Raw genomic sequence first — 23,168 nt, 5'->3', positions numbered from 1 at the left:
CGCAACCGGCTGGTTCCATAGGGGGATTATCTTCCGCCTCCTCCGCCCTATTCCTTCCTCTTTCTATTCCGCTTGCACGTTCACGGTAATTGAGGCGTTTGTTTTCCCCGAACGGACGAAAAAAGTCCATTTCTGAGCACTTCGGATTTTATCACGAAGTGCATTTTTGTTTGATTCTGGGATAAAAGGACACTTGTGGTACACGTCATTTACGCACCTGGAACAGCCCTCTCTGCCGATGCAGCGTTGTTTTCTCCGAATGTTTTAAATTCTTGTCTTCTCCCCCTTGGCACCCCCACTCACCCACACATACTCCTATTAATTCTACAGAGGTTTTTCCTCCCACTGAGTCTCCCTGCAGATGGAAGGCCGGGCACTGTCAGAGCTGTTTTGTTTCCCGGCCCCGGAGCCATCGCGGGCTGTTCTCTTCCTCCTTCCAGGCTTAACCTTTGGCTTTGCCGGGCTCCGTGCTCTCAGAAGGTGCAGCTTGGCCACGGCCAAAGCCGCTTTTTCAGGGCAGGAGGAAACCCGAACTGTCTGGCAAATCGGTACCAGATGGAGGGGAGTCGCCTTTTAATTTCATAAGAAGATGCAGAATCATTAAGAAGGCAGCAGCTACAGAGAGGAGGACAGTGAAGCCGGGGCACATCAGCCCGTCTACCTACCGGTGTAGATTAAAAGGGTTTTCTAAGCCTGGAGCTGGGGCATTAGTGAGCGTTATTCAAAACCTCCTTGGCTACACCTTGGACTCTTCCAGAACGCCAGTTGTACGCGGTCCTGGGGCTGGGCTGCCGCCGCGCAGTCCCAGCTGCAGCCGGTCACAGTCGTCCATGTTTAGAGAAAAGGACATGATGATTCGCCTGAAATGTAGCGCATATTATTACAGATAATTAACATGTACCTCGACAAAATGAATTGCAAATGCTCAGTGGCGCAATGATGCATTGCTTGGCTTCTGTAAGGCAGTGCGATTTCCCAGCCATGTCTGAGGCAATCCTGCCATCTCCTGGACAGCTCCCGGCATAGGCACGAGAAACCTTCCCCTCGCTTCGGGAGCCGCGCTTCCGAGTGATAAATGAGCGAGGGAGGCTGTTCGGACACACACAGAGCAACCTTCGTCTGTAAACTGGAAGGATATGCCAGTGAAATTATAGCGTGTGGTCAGCTCTGATGTCCAGGCCGACCCGGATGCCTATTTAAAAACCAAGGAAAAAAAAAAAAAAAGCGGAAAAGAGCGTGTGAAAGCAGCCCTCCGGGTCGCTCTACTTACTCCTCAGTGGTGATATTTCCTGTACAGACACAGGCGGGGGGATACCCGCGGCAGTAACACGCCGCCCCCCCAAACCAGCAGCCGGCTGTGGCTGGAAAAAGCAGCACAAGTCCGTCCAAGGCTCTCCCTCTGCTCCGCTCCGTGGCCAGTCGCCTCGGGAACTAGATATTTCTGTTGTAAATGCTTTTCCCTGCAGATTGAAATATAAACATCGCTTTCTGCAGCTGTGACTGTCTCCAGCTACTCTAGGTTTTGATTTCTTTTAATTAATTAACAATTACAGATGACTTGAATATTAATTGAAAGCTCTGTTTTCTCTAACCCCATAAAATTAGTTTGAAGTGTCACCTTTCTTTCCGGTAACTGGAACTCACATCCCTTCCTTGTGTTTATTGCGGACAAAAATATAGTCTTTGAACTGAAAATGTTCCTTCTCTCTCCGAGAACCGAAAATCAGAGTCAGCTTTTTCGTAAAAGGCGACTACGAAAAAAACCCTATTGCCCATCCTCTTAGGGAACAAAAAGTCAGAATACAAATAAGCTAATAAGTGGGAGATTCAATTGGTAGACATAACTCAAACAATAAAAATTAAAAGCAGTGGTCAGCAATATCCTCCAGCGGTGCTTGTGTGGTCCTGTGTGGTCTAGGAGAGGGCAATCATTTAAAGATTTCTTCCAGAGCAATGAAATTACTGCAGAATTTACCCCAATTTCCCATTAAACAGAAAGATGAATTTGATTAGGAGAATGTCAAGAAGGGCAACTTCTCTGATCTCGGCTTAGAAATAAAACCAAGATTAAAACTATGATTAACAGGAGAATAACACGCAAAATTAACCCTACAAGTTTTTAACCGCGGTAATGAAAGTGGCGAAGTCCGGGCATTAGGCTTCTCTTGACGCCGGGCTCGCACAGACCAGGGGAGATCCTCTTGGGAAAGAGGCCGAGAGCAGAAATGCCCGGTCTGGATGACGGATGGGCCTCCAAAGTGTCCCGCAGGTCAGTGGGGCGGCGGTGCAGAGAGCGGCCGGGAGCACGGAGCCTGTGGGTACCCCCTCCTCGAGCCCTCCAGTTCCTCGCGAGTGCCTTTAGGTGCAGCACACGAGACTTTGCCTTTCCTCCGTGGGAAGTCCACTGTCTCGCGAATTGCATGGTTTGGGAAAGGACACAAGCAATCTCCTCTGAGGATGCTCTCAGATATGATTTTACTTGCTCTGGTGCTACGAGGGAAATGGGACAGATAATGGAATATCCGGGCTCTTGTTTGGTCTATCAAAAATGTAAAACTACTTATAACTTCCCCAAATAACACAGTAATAACGCTGAAAGGGATCATTTTATTCTCACACGCAACCTGGGAGATGGCAGGGGGGTACCCACCTGAGGCTGACTCTCTTTTGCCCACCGCTGCACTCACACCCCTTCTGCTGCAGACTCTGGTATTTTCTTTCTTGAAGTATTTCGATTTTATTTATTTAATTAATTAACTAATATCGGGGTTGCTTGAGTAATTCCGTGTTGTTGCTGTTGTTATTCTCTGTTTGTTGATGCTTGTTTGATTGTATTTTAAGGACAAAACAGACTCCGAGTTTTAGAAGCGTTGTTCACCCAAAAACGCTTCGGAGTGTAGATGAAAGGTAAAAGGTGTAAAAAGGGCAGGCGTGCGGACCCAAGAGAATACCGGTCATTAGTGTGCTAGAATGACAATGCTGGTAATATCCGATCGATTAAGATTTTAATTGCTAGCATATGCAATGCATTGAATGTAATTAGGGTCAGAAATACATACGTGTGCCCTGAACATTCACATCGTATAGCCACCACAGGTTATTCCCAGTCCTCGGTGCACACTCTTACCGTGGGTATCGTTCTGGCCCAGAGGATGCTGCCAGCCGGCGGGCACTGCCAGCCGGGGGGCACTGCCGGCACGGGGACTGCACCAGGGGCTGCCCTGTCTTCTCGGCAAATGTTTGTTTTCCTCTCATCTCTCCGCTGGCGCCGCAGCTCAACCAGCCCGCCCTGGCCACTTTTATAGAAGTGGAGACCATGTTTCCCCTCCCCCTTGCAAGCTCGGTATTTTCATATTTCAAGTGTTATCATAAGACTTTAAAAAAGTGGGGGGGGTGAAAAGAAGGGAAAAAAAAAAAAGGGGGGGGAACTCTGTGGCTCAGTCGCTGGAGGCGGTGCTGAAATTACCGGCTTTGAAGAACCTGTCTGCTAAGTTTCGTCCAATCGTTTCAGGCTTTCCGCTTATTCCCTGTTGTAACTAAATACCGCTGTAAGAACAGCTGAAGTCCTTTGTTGGAAATGTGTGATCGCAGTCTCTACAGATCTGGCTACGTTGGTTCTCTCTTGAATTTGCAATCTCCAGATTCCTTTTATTTTCCTAATTTGCGGGCTAATGGCAGTCAATTGGCGGCTCTGCCCACCATTTCCTACCCCCGGAGCTCGATCCCTTGGACTTGCTCAAGTTCGTGCGCAGCCCAGCCGCAGAGCCACGCGTTCGGCGGCGCGGCGCAGCCTTACCTCCCCGGCTCCGTTCCAATCAACATCAGCTCCAACGGCAACAAGGAATGCCTGGAAGACAACAGTAAATATTACGCCCATGATGCGAGCTCCAAACAAGAGGAGAGATGCAGGCAGAGGCAATCTTTTGCAAATGACCCAACTGTTACTCACACAGCCAACTTAAAGCCCGTAAAGTATGACCACTCGAGCCTGCAGAGAAGTTTGCACGGCTCGGCTGCTCTTTTTGAAGTGAATTCCTGCAATTCAAGCTTAAAGGACGACATCAAGAATTCCGTCAACTTGAACCTGACAGTTCAGCCCGCAGCAGTCCAGTCATGCCTCAGACCTTCAGTACAGGATGGTATGCCTTAAATATCTCGCTTTACTTAGAAGCGACCTAGCTATACTTGCTTTCTAAGATTTTCTGTAATTATTTTGTAACCCCCCTGTAACCTTTTCGGAGCGATAATCGCTTAATCAGACTCGGAGGTTAGATAGAAATTGTGGTGTTGGATGTGCTTTGCCCAATTTTCCGACCCAGTTTAGCCCTGTTATTGCGGGATGTTGTGCATATTCATATATTTGCATACCCAGACTTGATCCACTAAATTATCGACGTGTTTATTGTAGGTTTGCCTTGGTGCCCCACCCAGGGGAGATCAAGAAAGAAACGGAAACCTTACACAAAACAACAAATTGCTGAATTGGAAAACGAGTTTCTCCTCAATGAGTTTATTAACCGACAGAAGAGGAAAGAACTATCGAACAGACTGAATTTAAGCGATCAGCAAGTTAAAATTTGGTTTCAGAACCGGCGGATGAAAAAGAAAAGAGTAGTAATGCGAGAGCAGGCTCTTTCTATGTACTAGAGCAGAGTCCGCCCGTTTCTGCATGAACTTGTGCCCGGAGTGTTCACCCCTAGAGTAGAGCGTACGCGCGACTGAAACGCGGGGAGTGTGTCTTTTTACCGTTTAAACCAATTTCTCGAAACGCGTAGGATCCCCGCGGAAATTGGCAAAGGCTGAGTTCTTAGCCAAGATGAAGAAGATGAGACGGACTAGAACGGAAACATGTATTATCAGCTTTTTGTCTTTCTCCATTTATATAGATTTTCTCCTGCATCTTACCCTCTCTTTCCCCGGAGAACAAGCGGTGCTAAAATAAGATCGATTTCTGTTATCTGTATGTAAACATCATTTTGCAGCAAAATAAAGGAATAACGTCCTAGTAAAGACGTCAGCTCTGTGAGTCCCGGCTGCTCCCTTCATCTGCTGCCCTGTACACCAGGGCGAGCCTGCGGCGCCGGCTTGTTTTGTGGTTTGGAGTAACCTGCTCGAGCAGAGATGGGGAAAGTGGTTAACAAATAAACCTTTTTCTATAGTCTTTCCTCCCCCCTCCTTTTCCCACTTTCCTTCCCCCCTACACCTCCCAGAGCCGCAGATCCGACCGCAGACCGGCGGAGAGGGCACGTGACACCCGCGCAAAGCCGCGCGTAACCTGAGCGCCGGCTCCGCACCGACCGCTCCCGCAGCTCCGCTCCGCTGGGGCGGCCCGTCCCGACGGCACGGCACGGGCGGGGGGCCGTGTGTGCCCGCCAGCGGGGCCGCAGCCCCCAGGCCGCGGGCAGGGCTGCTCCCCGGGTACGGCAGAGAAGGTCCTCCCTCGGGAAAAACCGCCCCTCTGCCCCTCGCCGCGCTCCGGGGCACCGCGGGGGCCCGCGGACGCAGAGGGGCCGTGGGGTCCGGCGCCGGTGCCTTCTCAGGTGGTCCGGCCGGGCCCTGCCCTTCCAGCGCTCCTGACTTTGGCCTTGTCCAAGCACTGCCCTAAACAGGCGAAAGGCAGCGGGCGGTGCCGGGGCAGGGCCCCAGGCTGGGTCACGGCTGGAGGGAAGCTGGGGGCCCCGTCTCACCTCTAGGGTGCTGCAGACGCGGGAGACTGGAGAGCACGGAGGTTTTGGTGGGACTGATTATTTTGAGGTTCTGTCCCCACGGCCATTTCCGCTTAGGTTTTTATGAGGGAAAAGGGAGAACAGTTTCGGGTTTTTGTCCAGATATAAACTTCAGAGGATAACCCAATCAGAGGGGCTGGGAGCAGTATTCAAGCCGTTTGATTACTGTTTTGGGACGAGAATGAGATCCATTTTCCCCGCATCTTGATGACAAGCTTTCTCTGCCGAGAGCCGCCCGTCTCTGCAGCACCAGAGCAGTCAGACTGGCCGGAGCTGCAGGGCCAGAGAAAATTAGACATTGCCTTGATCTGTTACCTCAGAATGTAAATTCTAAAGAAAAAAAAAAAACTCATGGAATTTTGTTTCTTATTAAAAACCCTTTTGGCCGCAATTTCCATCTAAATCTGATCCTTAACGAAGGGGCAGAGGCCGCCTTGTTTTCTGGTAAATAAAGTAGGCTCAGATATGGTTGTTCGTGGCGTATGCAACAAGGCTAAACAACTACAAGGGACGGCACAAAGCTGCTACCTACTTACACGAGGTTATAGCCTTCCTGAAGGCAATAAACTCATTATTTCATAAAGAGACATAATTGAACTTTGCTCCTACTCACTCCTGTGCAGCAAGTTCTGCTCACAAGGGCACCGTAGACAGATGATTTTGGAGGTAAATCCCGGATTTATAGGTGGACAGAGGTGCAGCCATTTCCCCGAAAGCTTTTCAGAGAGCCCCAAAGATAACGCTAGGGTGGTGTGTCGTGAGGAGAGGGAAAACCAGCCCAACGCGTGTCTCGCCGCTCTTACCGCATTGCCCAATGCAGAAAAAACCCTACCTCACTCATGGCGTGGTGGCTGCCAGAGGGAAAGCGAGGACGAAGCCTCGCCGGGTGAGAGTTCCCCAGGGGCAAGGGATGCGTACCTAGCCATCTACAGCCATAGACACCATTCCTGGGTTCCTCCAAATCTTCGAGGCATTCAGCCTCTGTGCTGGGAACTGACGCATTGCGGACAATAAGGGTCTCTTCATCCAGTGGCATTCCCTAATTAAAAAAACTAGGAGCAACCTCAGTGATGCAAACCAGGAGAAAAGCAAAAACCAGATAAAGCCCCTTTTATTATTCTCTCCTGGAATACTAGTCAGACGGCTACAGTCCATGAGAAATGGACCCCTTACGCCATTCTTTCTTGTATTAGTTCTCCCCACTGAAACCCGTCCCTTTATTACATGGGTGATATGAAATCCGAAGAGGAACCCCGGGTGAAGACATGTGAAAGGCAATGTATTATTTATTAAATGCATCTGATCCACGATGATAGCTTATTGTGAAGCTCCTAGTCTAAATCGCCTACGGAAAGAGAAAAACCAGAGGAGGTAGGACCTAAATTGCGATTTGGTGCGAAAGTATGTGTATTACGTATCTCTGTATGTGTCTGTGTATATGTGTAGATGCACTTATTTCAGCAGCGCCCGTTGTGTGTAACCGTGTGCACACACAGACGTACACAGTTGCGGGTTCATGCTGTGCATAGACACATCGGTGGTAGAAAGTGGTGCATGATTTCACGCGTGCCATGCTCCAGGTTTCATCCCTTCCTCTGAAGCAGAGGGCGAGGACGGTCGTTCGGGCGTGGGGAAGCACAACACGCGTGGCAGAGCTGCAGATGCGGGGCGCGCCCTGCCTCTGCGGCTCTGCTTGCGCACACCCACCCGAGCTGCCCCCTGGGCACATGTGTGCACACGCGTGTGCGACATGCCGGGTGGGCGTGCAGGAGATGCACCCGAAGGAGGTGGATGTACTCAACGCCCTTCGATTGGATTGTTTCGGGTGTCCTATCAGGTGTATTTCGTCCCCTGCTCCGGCTTTGCGGGTGTATGCGGGGCGGGATGGAGCAGCGGGCACCCGCTTGCTGCTCCCACGCACGCGTCCCCCCGCAGCATGCAGGCGACCGTCCACCCCTTTATTTACTCAAACATAAACATCTTTGCATTCCCACTGCAGCCTAAACGTGATAAAGCCCTTCCGAGAAGGCTCGCCATTCCCTCTCGTTTGATAAGGCTGCAAGCGCAACTCAGCTTCTTGGGAATGGCTCTGGATGCCTTTGTGCTTCCTAAAAGAGCATAAATAATTAAAGTTTGGCAGGGAGGAAAAGCTTTCTTGCAGAACTGTAGTGGCAATAAATGAAATGACTCAGAATCTCTTCTCCAGTCGGTTTTTACGAGAGCTGCTAGACAGTGTCTGTTCACGTTCTCCAGATACTAGGGGCGCCATAACAAAGTTAAGGTCAAGTTAGTGTCTTATCTTGGGTGGCACAAAAATATCGCGTCTTCTCCAGCCGGACCGGGTATATTTTTAAACCCAACCGTTACGCAAGTCGCCTTAATTTTCACGGAGAGCATTTGGAAATGTCACTTGGACCTGAATACTTGGTGATTCCAGGCAACGATTGCAGATGTTTCAAGACGCCTAACGGTAAAGTATTCGTCTGACTGTGTACATGATATACATTTATGTTTCGATGCTATTTAATCTGCGTAAAGGAAAAAGAAAAAAAAAAGGGAAAGAAAAAGAAGGGGGGGGCTACTGTAATGTTCGGAGCTGGGCTGGGAACCGACCCCAGCGCAAAAATGCTCTGGAAGACGGGGACCCCCAGCTCTACCTTATTCCAAAGGGGTCTCTGCTGTGATATTTGTCTCACATTTCCCAAATTAGATCTCTTTTTAAAGGACTGTTTCTTAAAAGGGCTGTTTTCGTACTAACAAATCGTCGCCATGTCTTTGAACTTGAATTAGTTGAAACCGGTTGGCTCCTGCGCCAAAATTGATGCTAGGCTTGTTGCATCGAAAGGAAGGTGAAGCGTTCTGACAAAGGCGAAACCAGTTGTCTGACGGTAAAGAAAATGAAGCTCCATAGATTCCCAGAGGCACCAGTTCTGATGAGATAGGCGATCAGAAACCTGGGGGGGGGGCCACAGTCTAAACGGAGACCTGCTTTGCTTTGCTGCAAGGTCCAGGGTGGTAAGTGACACAGGAGCCATTTTAACTGCGCAGACATCATTTTTAGGAGGTTGTTTGTCTGTTGCAGCAGAATCGAGGGGTCTTGAGAGCCGATTAAGGGAAGGAATGGTGGTCCTGCGCTTTGTTTCTAGAGATAACTTGCGAGAGTCTATCTACTGGGAGCAATGTTTGGCGTTTCAGGTGTTTGCGAGCGAGGTACCAAGGCAAAAAAAATTAGCACACTGTACAAAGAAAAAAAGGAAAGAAAGGCGGGGGTGAAGGAATGAGTTCCATAATATCTGCCTGGCTTGATATTTTTATTTTTAGAAAGGGCAAGCCGGGCTGAGGTACGGAAGCCCCTTGGGCAGCCCTCGACTGCTCTGGGGAGCCAGGGGATGCAGGAGAGGCCGTTCCGGTGGCCACGGCGGGGCGGGGGACAGGGTGCGGGGCACAGCCCGGGCTGCGGGGCTCCCGCCCCCGGAGCCTCTCCGCATCATGGAGCCGGGGGCGCGCCGGAGGCGCTTGTCGCAGCGAAGCCGGGTCCTCAGGGGGCATCGCCGCCTCGAGGAGCCGAGGAACACACGGGTTTTCTCCCCGCTTGCCCTCAGCTCTCTGGGGCCGGTTCCCCACCTGCTGGGCTTTCTGCTTGCTGTAGGACCTGGACGTTGATCTTTGTGGAGGTGATGCGGGGCCTGTTGACTTGCCGGAGCCTCCACCCGGGCATTGCCGGGGTGACCGGAGGCGGCCCTACTCGGCTTGGGGGAGTCGTCCTGATTTCGGGTTTATTTGGAGAGCTGCATGTGGTGGGGCTATCCTGGCTATGCTGTACAGTGGCGGAAAAAAGGCATTCCCATAGAGAGCTGGCAAATGTTTCTGGAATGAGGAATTGCTCGAGCATAGGGCTATTAATGGAGTGTATTATTTATTCTCTTTTCAGTCTTTGCGACTCTGTTTGTGCTTGTCCATAAAAAAATCATATTTCGAGGAGAAAATGAAAATTGGCAAAAATGAGTCCTCGAAGGCAGGGCGGGAGAGGGGCTGGCGGCTGCTGTGCGTGTCCCCTGCTACCAGTCCTGCTTTTCCCTTCCAATGAAAATGAACATTTTGGTGGGAGTTGGAGGCAGGGGAACAGAGGTCACTTTGTGTACTGCTCTGCTTCCTAAGGAAACCGAGCTTGGTGGACCTTTTTTCCTGCCCTAGCCCTTTGCCTTCCAGAAGAGCACGAAAGTGTCTCCCTTTCATAAACCCGGCTGCTGAGAGATGTTCTGTTTGCGTATTTCTCATTTCAGTTTGGCGCCCTGATACAAGCGCGCAGTGTTTGGGCTTATAAGCGAGGGAAAACGAGGTGGTCGAAACTCAGGCTTTGAATTTCGTGACCGGTTTTGATGCCAACTGTGGATTGCAGGAGCCGGGCGGGCAGATCCGGTTGTACTCTCGAGCGTGTGAATGGGACTTGGCTTTCCTGAGTGAAACATCACCCACCCGCTTATCATCTTCGTGAGCGGCGGCCGGAGAACATCGCTCCCTCTAAGTAGGAGCGATCACGTTTCCGAGCCGAGGGTGCCCGTAGGCGAACCCGCACCCCTCGCCCCCAGGGCCACCTTCCCCGACGGTGGCAGTGCTCCCCCCTGGCTGTCCGCGGAGGCCGGGTGGCGATGCGGGCGGGGGGCCGCTCGTCGTGGGGCTCTGCTCCGGGCTCCGGCGGTGGGCAGGCGCCTGCCCGGGCGGCGCGGCCCCAGGTGATCCGCCGCACCACCTACGTGTATCTCCCATCGCCTGGTGAGAGGATGAGAGGAAAAAACGGCTATATTTGTACAAACGGCGCGCTCGCCTCCCCGTGCTGGGAGGGCTCTTTGGAGAGATCTTAGGAGCCTTTCCGAGGGGCTGATATAGATATAAGGACATTTCTACATCGCGTCACGTGACATAATTACCACTAGAATCAATCAAGATGAATTGCACGTCAGCACACGGTGGGGATTTTTTCTTAGTTGATCCTGTCCAAACCCTCTTGTGCAATAGATGGATCTTGTTCAATGCATTGAAGCCTCCTGGTTCCTTGCAATCGCAAAAAAGAAGACATGACTGAGTTTGACGATTGCAGTCACGGCACATCCAATATGTATCTGCCAGGGTGCGCTTATTACGTCTCACCCTCAGATTTCTCGACGAAACCCTCTTTTTTGTCTCAGTCGTCGTCCTGTCAAATGACTTTTCCTTATTCTTCTAATTTACCTCATGTTCAACCTGTGCGCGAAGTAGCATTCAGGGAATACGGATTAGAGCGCAGCAAATGGCAGTATAGGGGCAGTTATGCTCCTTATTACTCAGCTGAAGAGGTGATGCACAGAGACTTTCTGCAGCCTGCGAACAGGAGGACGGAAATGTTGTTCAAAACGGACCCTGTCTGCGGCCACCACGGACCGTCTCCCGCCGCCTCCAACTTCTACAGCTCGGTGGGGAGAAACGGCATCCTGCCGCAAGGTTTCGACCAGTTTTACGAGACAGCCCCCGGACCCCCGTACCAGCAGCACTCCGAGGGCGAGGGGGACGCGGAGAAGGGCGACTTGAAAGCCCAGAACAACACTTGCAGTAAAACACCTTCCAGCCAGGAGAAGAAAGTGACACCAGCAAACAGCGCCGATTCCCCTTCTGGTGAGGCTGTTGCAGAGAAGAGCAACAGTTCAGGTAGGTATCAGTAGTAAATTGGGGGCAAGAGTACAAGGCCAACACTTTGTCAAGCCGCATTTTATGTGCAATTTTATAAGCATCCAAAGGATTTTATATATCCTATAAGATTTCCTTTACCGTTGTAAAGCGTGTTTACGATAGGAAACCAATTTAGGTGGGCTTAAGGTATTCTTGGAAGAGGATATTAATTGTTATTAAATTGTTGATTTGTCGGGGGGAGACGGAGAGATTTCACAGGTAGTGCTCAGAGTTGCCTTCGGTGTAGAGCTTAAGATCTTCGTTTGTTTGGGGCGGGGGGTGTGCGTGAGAGGACTTTGAGAAACTTGGAATTTTTCCAGCCCATTTAAATATCTCTCTGTATTGCTCGAAGAGCTCTCTTTTAAGGAGAAGTTGGGAAATATTGGCTTTTTTTTGCTAAATCACCCGGAGATTATAAGCGTCAGGAATATTTTTTGAACTGCCAGAGGGCTGCTATCCAGGCAATGGGATATTATCAAAGACTCTGATCAATTCCTAGCTGAGCATGTTCGTAGCAGAAGCGTAAATAAGTTTCTTCTTTCTTGAATTTCAGCAATTCCCCAGCGATCAAGGAAAAAGAGGTGTCCCTATACCAAATATCAGATAAGAGAACTGGAACGGGAATTTTTCTTCAACGTGTATATAAACAAAGAGAAAAGACTGCAGTTGTCCAGAATGCTCAACCTCACTGACCGGCAAGTTAAAATCTGGTTCCAGAATCGAAGGATGAAAGAAAAGAAACTGAACAGAGATCGACTCCAGTATTTCACTGGGAATCCCTTGTTCTGAAAAAAAAAAAAAAAAAAAAAAGTTAAAAAAAAAAAAAAAAAAAAAAAAAAAAGGAAAAATATATTAAAAAAAAAAAAGAGAGAGAGAGAAAGCAAGAGAAAAGGAAGAAAGAAGAAACACAATGAATAGTTTGGTCTCTCTNAGAGAGAGAGAAAGCAAGAGAAAAGGAAGAAAGAAGAAACACAATGAATAGTTTGGTCTCTCTGTCCTATCATCTGAATGCAAAAGTTAATTGGTTTACATGACACATCCACCCTGCGGAACTCAAAGTTTCATTTTCATGTGCAACTCCACACACTGAATGGCCACTGGAGATTTCAGGGCTTGGCGGAGCAGATTCCTGATAAGGGGAAACTAGAGTAAATCCAACTGTCCACTCTCAAGTGTTTTTCGCCAAAGGTGCTTTTTTTTCCTCTCCCACAGTACCAGCAATGGACCTGCAGTGTGTCTGGTAGTTTTTACTTACAATTCATTGAGTTCGAGGGGGGCTCTGTTGTTGCTTTTGAGCTAGGATAACAATTTCCTCCCTTTAAGTGAATGCGGTTTATTTAAGAGATGGTAAATGTGCGCTCACTATATATATAAAATATATATATATATATGTTTCTATTGTCATCCAAAAGCATGGGCCACTGTCTTTTTCATGTGAATAAATTGTTTCTAGTAAAGTTAAGGTTATAGCTTCCGTGCACTGCTGTATGGATTTCCATCTCCGAAAGATCCTAGCGTTTCCCGGGCTAGAGCCAAGTTCAGTTAAATAATAACGGGAGGAAGCCTAGTCGGGTTATTTTAAATGAATTTTAATTAAGTAATAGTTTAGATGCCTAACTCTCCCTTTGTAGGTATTCGTACCTTCCCCTCGCTGTGAGACAGAGCCAACATGGCTGTCTGCAGACCATCACTTCTGATGGTACAACAGTTACTATAAACAGCGAAAAAGGCTTTTTTGTTTAACTGATCAGGCTCCAAATAAGCCCAGAATCCCCACCGTCGATGATTGTTTACTTGTTAGTGAAGGGCAAGGCAGAGAGACCGAGGGCTCAGAGCGAGTCAGACAAGAGGGAGCTATAAACAATTGGCAGTGGAGGTTAAAAAAAAAAAAAAAAGGCAAAAAAAAAAACCAACTAAAAAAACCCCCCAGCACTTTGGAGGCAGAGGGTGGACCTCTTAAATATGATTGCCGGGCAGGGTGAGCGGAGTGCGGCGCTGGTGGGAGCTCAGCTTAGCCCGCTTCCCGGCCGCGGCGGGCCCCGCCGGGGGCCAGCACCCGGTGGAGATCCGCTCCGTTCCTCGCCGCTTTATCTTGGGTGACCTGGCTGGGCTGTTTACAAAACCTTGAACTGTCTAGACAACACCATAAAACCCGAGGTTCTAAACAGCTTAATTGGGTTATATTATACACCTTCTGGTGGGTGAAAAAGAGATTTCCGCAGTGTGCAATAAAGGCGACGAGTGAGAAAAGAATTTGCCTTTTTTGAATAGGACGAAGGGGCTCTCGTTACGCTCGCACGCAGGGAAGGCAAAAGTGCCAAGTCAGTCAGGAAAAGCCCGAGAATTCCAAAAATCGAGAAAGAGAAGAAGAGGGAGGCATGACGAAAAAAAATTTTTTAAACACTTTAGCAAGAAAAACATAAGTGTATGCCTTTGAACTTCCAAAATGTCAAGGTCATCACCTTTAACCTTTCTGAATAATTAGGCGCCTTAAGGTTCCTCTGTTATTTTCAACCACCACCCACTCTCTGTCTTCCTCTCTCCCTCCCTCCCTCTCTCTCGCACACACGCACAGCCACACACACACTTTTTACCGCATAGCTGGCCATATTAGCAAATGCATCATAACGCAAAGAAAATCCCGGCTGGGTCGAGGTGAGCTCTCGGCGGCGTGCAGTGAGCGTGCCCGGCTCCGGTCCCCGCCAGCTGGAGCACAGGGGGCTCCTCACTTCCCTCTCTTTCTCTTCCGCACCCTGGGAATTCGACCCAAACATCTTCTTTCTTTCTTTCTTTTCCTTTCTTTCTTTCTTTCTTTCTTTCTTTCTTTCTTTCTTTCTTTCTTTCTTTCTTTCTTCTTCTTTTTTTTTAATTATTATTGTTATTACTTTTTAACTGATAAGAAAAAGAAGGTTTTTGCTTAGAAGGAAACAAAAACGTGGGCTCTAGGAAATCCCTCGTATTTTAGGGAGAAAGACAATATTTCTATGCAGGTTTTCTGCGGATGCACTTTTCCCCACAAAGACCATTAATTAGAAATGCGCGAAGTCGCGTGGAATTCCTCCTAGAATTTTGCCTGACCTTATAGAAAAATTCTTGCGTGTATCCCGATCCTGAATCCACAGGGCGAGAACGAGTGATTTGATTTTTCTCTTCCTTGCAGTGCTTTAATAATCTCTCTCAGCATATTAATATGCCTTCCAAATGCTAAGATACCGCAAAAGCAGGCCGCGGAAACCGAAACACCCTAACATTCATCTTACAAAAATGCTCTATGATAGCAGTGTTAAGTTTCTATTAAAAAAGAAAAGAAGAAACCCAAGATTGAGAGCAAATTTAGCTGAGGAGAAAGACCTGGAAGAGGAGAAAATTCCCGGTGCCTGGCGGGCAACGGCCACAGGAGGGCGCGCCCAGGCGCTGCAATGCCGCAGCCTCTGGTGCTCCAGTCTCTTTTCCCCCTAATAATAATTCCACTGCTAATAAAATATCTAATATATAAGTAACGATAAGATTTCAGGGCCTTCCAAATGAGAAAATAAAGCATCAAAAAGATTTATTAAACAAATAACCCATAACCGTGACGTGCTGGAGAAATATGCCATTTTAAAAGATTTTTTTTTTTTGGTCATAATCTTTTATAATACATCCGAGCTTTAAAAAAAAAAAATAAAACCCCCATAATTTTAAGAAAGAAAAAAATCCAAACCCTGAGATATTCAGAATTCATTCCCTCGAACGAAAATCTATCCTTTAAGGAGAGCCTTAAAGCGGGTGAAACAAAAGTAATGTAAAACCACGCGTTTCCACAATTTATCTTTGCTTCTTACTTGAGGTTTTTCTTAAATAAATCGCTGGATACGGAAAACATAATGTTAAAAACATATTTTATTTAAAGGAGAGATTAACGTTAGCTCTTGGGAGTGTTTATTTTTTTAAAGACAGACAGAGAGACTAAAGAGAAAAGAAGATATTATTAATATTCTAACATCACCTTGCCAGGCATTGCTGAATGAAATCCCACTCTTTAAAAGTACTATGGAGTTCTATTAAAATGAAAGTAGACATTAGAAAATTAAAGTGAAGTTCATGAATTCCCTGGACATTCTCCAGCGACAGAACATGTTCTATCTTTTTGGTTATTGTTTTATTTTGTTTTATTTTTTCCCTCCAGTGTGCACTTCTGATCAGAATCTGAGTAAAGAAAGGATTTCGCTGCTTTCTGCTTATTTGCAGAATTCATCAAAATCTATTTCATGTGTGCTCAGCCATATTCCGCGTTTTTTAGAGCCCCGTGTCTCATGAAAGCATTTGTTGGCACTTTGCTGGGTTGCTGGGGTATTTTTTTTCAGAAGTTCATTGTTAACACTTTCCTAGAAATAGCCTTTCCGTCGGTAATAAAACGGCATTGTACAATCTGAAATCCTTGGGATCCCTGACGCCAGAGGTAGTCCTTGCAGGCACAGCCGTATCCCGGAGGAAAATCCATTGGTCTCTCGGTGGAGATACTCATTTCGAGGGGGAAATGTTTAGCGAAGTTTTTGTGTTTGTTTTTCTTGGCATAAGAGTGCTCCTTGCGAGAGCCCACACCAACCCCAAACCCATCAGGCTTCATACGAGGTGTTTTAATCCCTCGCAATTACGGTGAGGCCGGTCTCAGAGCATGTAAACGAGTGATGGGAGCCAGGGTGTGTGTTAATTTAAAAAAATTATATATATACACCAGAATACGGAAATGCCGCTTTCTTCTTGTTTTGAACCATCGTGTAAATGTAATGATTCTGTCTACAACCTCTTCTACTTTTCCTTTTTATCCTTTTCTCTGTTTAATTCCTTTAGACACAAAAGGTTGTGAGCTATTTCCAAATGTCTTTGGGCTTGTCCTTTACGGAGAACGAAAAGGGCACTTGCTTATTTTCCGATTAAACTATAAATGCGGCAGGAATATGCCGAAAGATAAATGTGAAGCCCAAATACCGAGGCTGAGGTCTAGATGGGCGACCAATATACACCGTAAAATCTCATCACACCAGATATGCACTTTGGTGTTCACAGAAATATAGAAATACAATAGGGGAAGGGCTGAGGCTTCGGGCGAAGCTGAGAGTACAGTCAATGCTACGGTGCGATCCTTACGCTCAGAAATAACACCTTTGAAGAAAAGGCCAGCGTGCTATTTTGTTTATTTCATAAGCTTTCCTATTTAGGGAAATGCATAATGTCAGCAGTATGTCGTGTCTGTCCCCCGCCCTCCGTCAAAAAAAATCCAGGGAATCTGAACCCTCAGCCCAGACGCCGACTCTTTCTATGAAAATATGGCATATAGAAATCTGGGCAACGTGACAGTTGCATTATTAAAAGAAGAAAGGGCACAATATCGTAGCCAATTTTTTTCTTAAATAAAACTATTCTTCAGTCTCCCTGCAATTTAACAGTGTGGCATAAAATATATAGTCTGCGCGTTTAAATACACTCTAAATAAAATGCTGAAATCGAGTAAATCAAAGGAAATTTACTAAAAACTTCCTGGGTTCCAGCCTGTTTTTAAAAGAAGACATTTCTCGCAATACCTCTGTTACTGAAGGCATCTGCAAAATACATAGTTTCTTTCGTACTTCTCTCCCATCCCCCTCACATAATGAGACACAAACACAGCAAATTGCAACTATGAGAATGCTCGGCGCAGCTGAGACAAAAAATAATCATATCACCAGTAATAAGGTCTAGGAAGATAAGGCAGTGAAAATTAAGCCCTGCTGCCACGTCTGGTAACCTCCAGTTTTTAGCCCTGACATTTGCTAGAGGAGAAAACTGTAATGTCCACCTATGCTTTATTACAAACAGTAATTTACATCTGCATGGACCCATTGGTTGGGGCATTTTTCCACCCTCGTTTGGAAAATATGGGGCTCTGAGAGCAAAACCTTTATATTAATGTAGATTATATGTCTCATTTATTGCACAATATTGATTTATTTATTAATGTTAATTACTTTATTCCATTTTAATATGATTTAAAACAATAGTGACATTAAATGCCCAGAGCCTAAGTCCCCAGTTCCCCAGTGGCTCTCGCGTGTTTATTCAACTTCTATTTACATCAAACTTAAACTTTCTACTGTTCATTTTCAATAAAAAATTGCTGCTTCCTTTTTAAAACCCTCATGATTTACCGTGAGGGAAGGGTCTTATGGAGCCGTTTGCCAATTCCGAACACAATATTTAAATTATTATAATCTCAACAGTCATCTGAGTTTCCGTGTAGTGACATGCACGAAATTAATATTTTCAATTACAAAAAATCAAAGAGCCCTCAAGTCTAATCAGGAGTCCAGAATTCAGCTCTTCCAGCAGCAGCAGCAGCGAGGCCAGCGTGGAAAGCAGCTTAGCATTTGCTTATTGTTTTAACTTTACTGTTGGGCGAAACCCGCCGCAAACCTCTGGGCTGATACTTCAGCTGGGATTTTTCTGGGACCCCCTTTTCTTACAGTGTAAATAAAGATTATGAAAGAGCCATTTGATGGGCATAAAATTCCTGATTAGATTTAATAGTCAAGTCTTAAACTGCGTCAAGAAAAATAGTATTTTGTTTCTTTAAACTCTGTGGGTTGTCCAGGCTGTTGTTGAAGAGGAGGAAATTGCTAGAAGGCGAGGGGGGGACGCGGCGCTCGGAGGGAGCTCGTGGGCTCAGCCGCGGCTTCTTTCCCGGCTCAGGCGAGTCTTAGCCATGGCTCTGATCATGATCTTACATGGCAATCGCGCCGCAGCGCCCGTGGCTGCGCTCAGCCCGCGGCGGCGGCGAAGCGTGCCCGGGTAGGGCAGGGGCTGCGCCAGGCGCAGAGGATGCTGCGGAAAGGGCTCGCGAGCAGAGAATATTGCGAAGGTAATATTTAAACTCTCCGGCAACCCAGGAGCTGGAGACTGCAGCTATAAAAGGCACTGGCTCTTAACCTGACAATGATGTTGTATTTGAACAGCTGCGATAAGGTTTTAAAAGGTCTGTCTCATTGCCACCGCGAAATTTTAAATAGGGTTATTGTTATCAGCAGCGTAAAGTGTACGGTAAAGTGCAAAATATCCAAATGTCAGGAAAGAGAGGAAAATTCAAATCCACGTTGGTGGAAAACGCTTGTTTGTAACTGTGCGAAAGATGCATTTAAATTCTCTTTTAATCCTTTCAAGTGCTGACTGCTCTTGGGGATTTGAAAGGGTGTTTTGATGGTAGAAAGGCCCAAAATAAGCAGGCGAATGAATCCGAAACAAAAATTATCAACAAGTTCACTTTGTGTGGATGAGAGTCTTTGACAGCATTAGTCCCAGATAAGAAATACTCCAATCTGAGAACACTTAAAAAAAAAAAAAAAAAAAAGATAAAGAGTAATAAAACCCGTTTGTACCGCCAGTATTTAAAATGTAGTAACTGCAGTGTAAATACGACTAAGAACTGGGAGGAAAAACAGTAAAACAGGTTTAAAAGGTTGGGACGAAAAACTCTGGACTACCACGTAGACAGTTGTTGTTGCCTTCAGTTGGTTGTTTTCTTTTTGTTTGTTTGTTTATTTTACAATACAGATGCATTTATCATTCTTAAAAAAAAAAAAAGAAAAAGAAAAAGTTGCTTGAAGGAGTTGCATTCAGGATATCGGTTTCTATGTTTTTTAATGAGCAGTATTACAGAAGGAGAAATTATCTTTTTGGTGCTTTCGGTTTCCCGAGCAAGTGAAAACCCCACTTTTTTTACTTTTTTCCCACCACCCCCTCTCCAGGCGGTCTGGAGAGAGCATTGTAAAATAATTTGAGGAATGTAGCTTCCCTATAAAATTCGAGCTATGACAAAAGTCCACCTTTTAATATTTGACGATTTGTGTTAAAACAAAAATTGACCTTCTCGGTTAGCAGCGAGGAAAAAAAAAATCAATAGTATAATTTTCAATAATTCATAACGTGAACGCCATTATGCTAAATCTTAACTATTAATCTTATCCTTTACAAAGTCTCGATTGATTTGTTAATAAAATATCTTCCCGTGCGCGGCAACAGAGGGTATAACTCTTGAAAAAGCCTCAGAAGCAAGAAAATTACCGAGTAGCCCGAGAATGCAGATGAGGGGTTTTTATTGATCGCCCCCTGATTCTCCTTAATACGCATTAATAAATCCCGCAACCTTTTGTCCCCCGCACTTGTCAGCGGCGGGGGGGCTCTCGGAGGGAGCGGCGGCGGTGTTTGCGCGGCGCGGGGGGGGCGCGGTGGCGGTGCGGTGGCGGCGCGGCGCGGAGCGGGCGCGGTGCGGCGGTGCGGTGCCGGCGCGGGGGCGCAGGGGGCGCTGTTGACCGCGGCGGGGCGCGGCGGGGCGGCGCGGCGGGGGCGCGTCAGCGGCGGGGCGCGTCAGCGGCGGGGCGGCGGGCGCTGCCATTGGGCCCGCCTGTCATGTGGTAGCGCGGAGGCATCCGCAATTACAACGGGAATGTTTTCCTAGAGATGTCAGCCTACAAAGGACACAATCTCTCTTCCTCAAATTCCGCCCCAAAATGTCCTTTCCCAACAGCTCTCCTGCCGCTAATACTTTTTTAGTAGATTCTCTCATCAGTGCGTGCAGGAGTGACAGTTTCTACTCCAACAGCGCCAGCATGTATATGCCACCTAGCACAGACATTGGGACGTATGGGATGCAAACCTGTGGACTCCTTCCGTCTCTGGCTAAGAGAGAAGTTAATCACCAAAATATGGGTATGAATGTACATCCTTATATACCTCAAGTAGACACTTGGACAGACCCGAACAGATCTTGTCGAATAGAGCAACCTGTTACACAGCAGGTCCCCACTTGTTCCTTCACTACAAATATTAAGGAAGAAAGCAATTGCTGCATGTATTCCGATAAGAGATCCAAACTCATTTCTGCAGACGTCCCTTCCTACCAGAGGCTGGTGTCTGAATCATGCCCCATTGAGAACCCCGAGGTTCCCGTCCCAGGATATTTTAGACTGAGCCAGACCTACGCCACTGGGAAAACCCAAGAGTACAATAATAGCCCTGAAACGAGTTCAACTGTAATGTTACAGTTAAACCCTCGCGGCAGCTCCAAACCGCAGATATCTGCTCAACTTCAGCTGGAAAAGAAAATGAATGAAAACCCGAACAACCAAGACAGCACCGCTAAAGTCTCTCAAGTGGAAAGTCCCGAGCCCAAGTCCACGTTGCAAGAGGAGCGGAGCTGTCTGCCTGAAGGCTCCGTGTCCAGCCCAGAAGTCCAGGAGAAGGAGAGTAAAGGTCTGTATTACCGAGTTTAAGCCGTGCCGTGGTGTAACTCCAACACGCCAGCACCATAAAGCACGCTCGAATATACTAACGAGCATCACAGCCATCACATTTAATGCTAAGGAGTATCGGGCTGCAGGTGCTGTCTCTCTGAAGATTTTGGCAGGCAAAAATGCCACACCAAATGGTCCAAACATTTTCCGTAGAGATCTGCCTCTCCCGTGCATGCAGACCGCCTCTGTGATGCGGGGAATATAGCCGTGTGCTCCCTAATGCGCTGCAACAGCCAAAAGCAGCCCCATACCTCTAAAAAAGCAGGTCTGGAGGTTGTAAAATACGACCACCTCAACTTTTTCTCTCCTAGTATTTCGCCTTTTTTATTTTTTCCGCTGAGCCTTACTGCGGTTTGATTGCATTTAAAGTTAATTACTATCCTCTTAAAATAGGTGAGGAATAGGTGCTACAAGGCTGGGTAAAGTTCGAAACAAATGCACAATGAAAGCAGCAGCCTGCTATCTGCCTGGTCCAAAGGTTGAATATTTCAATGTGGTGCTTTAGATAACCTTAGATTGGTCCAAAAGTGCACCAGTCTTTTTAAATGCTTTTGAAAGCTAAGGGCGGTGGTAATCTGATTTTATTTTCCCTCTGAAAGTGCACTAGAGCCTTTCTTTTGAACGGCGTGTATCGAAGAATCCAAAAACGGGATTTTTTTTCTTATCAAAATGTACTTTGCAACCTCTAGGTCGATTTTTACCCTAAGTATGCATTAAGAATTGCTTTATCTGAATTATATTTAGTAGCCCAGGTCTAGGTTGATGTGGGACAGATTTATTTCTGGTGGGGGGAAAAAAACTAAAAGGAAAATGGAAAAAAAAATCCGAGACAGAGGGTGGAAATTTCTTGTATATCATTCTGGCTGGGAAACTGTCTATATCTGTTTATAGGTGTGCTCGTGTGATTCAGCTGATATGTGTGGGGATGCTGCTTCAAAATAGAGTGTGAGACTATTTTGTAATTGGAATATTTTGGTGGCAAGTGTCGTGGGAGCCCGAGGCGGCCATGGCGAGGCTAGACCCGTTAAGATGTGTTCATGGGGCGGATAGCAGGTTAAATACTGTTGAAATGTTAAACGCCGGCCGAAAACTTGAGAGACCCTTACTGGCAGGGGCAGGAGAGCGGGGCGGCCACAGAGCAGGGTGCCGTGCGTGGGGACGGGCGAGCCCAGCCTGGCAGCAGGTCCCCTCCCTGTGCCCACACCTTACCCGAACCGTGTTTAATGCCCACATCCACCATATCTGCCAGACACTGCACAGGAGGGGTCATGGCCAAGGGTACACTCTAACAGCCTGAGGTATTTTTGATTTTTTTTTTCTTCTTCTTCTTCTTTGATTTTGATAGAGGAAATCAAGTCTGATACTCCAACAAGCAATTGGCTAACTGCAAAGAGTGGCAGAAAGAAGAGGTGTCCTTATACTAAACACCAAACACTGGAATTAGAGAAAGAGTTCTTATTCAATATGTATCTCACTCGAGAGCGCCGTCTAGAGATCAGTAAGAGCGTAAACCTCACTGACAGGCAGGTCAAGATTTGGTTTCAAAACCGCAGAATGAAGCTCAAGAAGATGAGCAGAGAGAACCGAATCCGGGAACTGACCGCTAATCTGACCTTCTCTTAAACCCTAACCCCGGGGGGACACCAGTGAGGAGTGGGCACAGCACCGCCACTTGCTAAAAGCAGGAGAGACTCTGGCAAAACCCGGCATTTTCCAGTTTTTTGTTTTGTTTTGTTTTATTTTCTGATAGAATGTGACTCTTCGTCCTTCTTTTAGCGCTGCAAGTGAATATGTATTACTATGATGAGTATATATAAAACCTAGCACGTGTAATTTATTTTTGTTCTCATCGTAATGCAGGGTAACTATTATTGAATATTATCATTTGGTCTTAACTTATTGGAACTGTCGAACATCCAAGCAATGTGACTTTTTCATGTTTTTACTAACAAAATGGTATTTATGTGGGGCTGTTACACGGACCATAACATTTTGAGTACATTCAATACTTTCAGAAAAAGAGCAGGGGGAAACTGGGGGCGGGGGGAAAGAGAAGCACATTATAATGTAACTATTCTCGCAAATGAACTTAGAGATTGTCCTTCGTAAAATGGAATATTTCCTTCTTCTCCATTGTAGACATTTCCTTGTGGTGCATATGTGGAATAGTAGTCGTTCAGAAGCAAATTGTCCTTCTTGTGCATGTTCTGTTTGCATGTATAATGCAATAAACTCTGTAAACTACTGCGGTTCCTTTGGTTTTCTACAAATGTTTAACGCAGAGATCCAGGTTGGTGTCCTGATCCTTCTCTATCCACAGCTTTTTGGATTGGTGTACCTTCTTTACCATATTCTGGTCTTTGTGTGTGTCTGCCTGGTTCTCTTTCTTTCTTTTCCTCCATTTTTCCCCCTTCCTTTTTTTTTTTTTTTTTTT

General features: G+C 46.7%; 3 protein-coding genes across 3 annotated transcripts; all 3 read left to right on the top strand.

The window, feature by feature from the left end:
• Positions 1-3,502: 3,502 nt before the first annotated feature.
• On the top strand, positions 3,503-5,163 carry HOXD12 (homeobox D12). The gene is made up of 2 exons (XM_017835558.1): positions 3,503-4,139; positions 4,409-5,163. Exons 1-2 carry the CDS (start codon positions 3,578-3,580, stop codon positions 4,645-4,647), a joined length of 801 nt encoding a protein of 266 aa, XP_017691047.1. The 5' UTR covers positions 3,503-3,577; the 3' UTR covers positions 4,648-5,163.
• Positions 5,164-10,723: 5,560 nt separating this feature from the next.
• On the top strand, positions 10,724-12,277 carry HOXD11 (homeobox D11). The gene is made up of 2 exons (XM_017835265.1): positions 10,724-11,408; positions 11,983-12,277. The coding sequence occupies exons 1-2, from the start codon at positions 10,802-10,804 to the stop codon at positions 12,216-12,218; spliced, it is 843 nt and encodes a 280-aa protein (XP_017690754.1). The 5' UTR covers positions 10,724-10,801; the 3' UTR covers positions 12,219-12,277.
• Positions 12,278-19,911: 7,634 nt separating this feature from the next.
• HOXD10 (homeobox D10) lies at positions 19,912-23,101 on the top strand. The gene is made up of 2 exons (XM_017835179.1): positions 19,912-20,693; positions 22,080-23,101. The coding sequence occupies exons 1-2, from the start codon at positions 19,952-19,954 to the stop codon at positions 22,355-22,357; spliced, it is 1,020 nt and encodes a 339-aa protein (XP_017690668.1). The 5' UTR covers positions 19,912-19,951; the 3' UTR covers positions 22,358-23,101.
• The last annotated feature ends 67 nt before the right edge of the window (positions 23,102-23,168 follow it).

Source organism: Lepidothrix coronata, unplaced genomic scaffold (genome assembly GCF_001604755.1).
Source record: "Lepidothrix coronata isolate B3197 unplaced genomic scaffold, Lepidothrix_coronata-1.0 Scaffold7, whole genome shotgun sequence".
In the NCBI taxonomy this organism is placed as follows: Eukaryota; Metazoa; Chordata; class Aves; order Passeriformes; family Pipridae; genus Lepidothrix; species Lepidothrix coronata.
This window is presented reverse-complemented; position numbering and strand designations above follow the sequence as displayed.

Bases quoted from the DNA above. Each gene is read 5' to 3' on its own strand.
- HOXD12 (XM_017835558.1), top strand. From the start codon at position 3,578: ATGTGTGATCGCAGTCTCTACAGATCTGGCTACGTTGGTTCTCTCTTG. The intron at 4,140-4,408 runs GTATGCCTTAAA...TGTTTATTGTAG, and splicing joins CAGACCTTCAGTACAGGATG to GTTTGCCTTGGTGCCCCACC.
- HOXD11 (XM_017835265.1), top strand. From the start codon at position 10,802: ATGACTGAGTTTGACGATTGCAGTCACGGCACATCCAATATGTATCTG. The intron at 11,409-11,982 runs GTAGGTATCAGT...CTTGAATTTCAG, and splicing joins AGAGAAGAGCAACAGTTCAG to CAATTCCCCAGCGATCAAGG.
- HOXD10 (XM_017835179.1), top strand. From the start codon at position 19,952: ATGTCCTTTCCCAACAGCTCTCCTGCCGCTAATACTTTTTTAGTAGAT. The intron at 20,694-22,079 runs GTCTGTATTACC...TGATTTTGATAG, and splicing joins CCAGGAGAAGGAGAGTAAAG to AGGAAATCAAGTCTGATACT.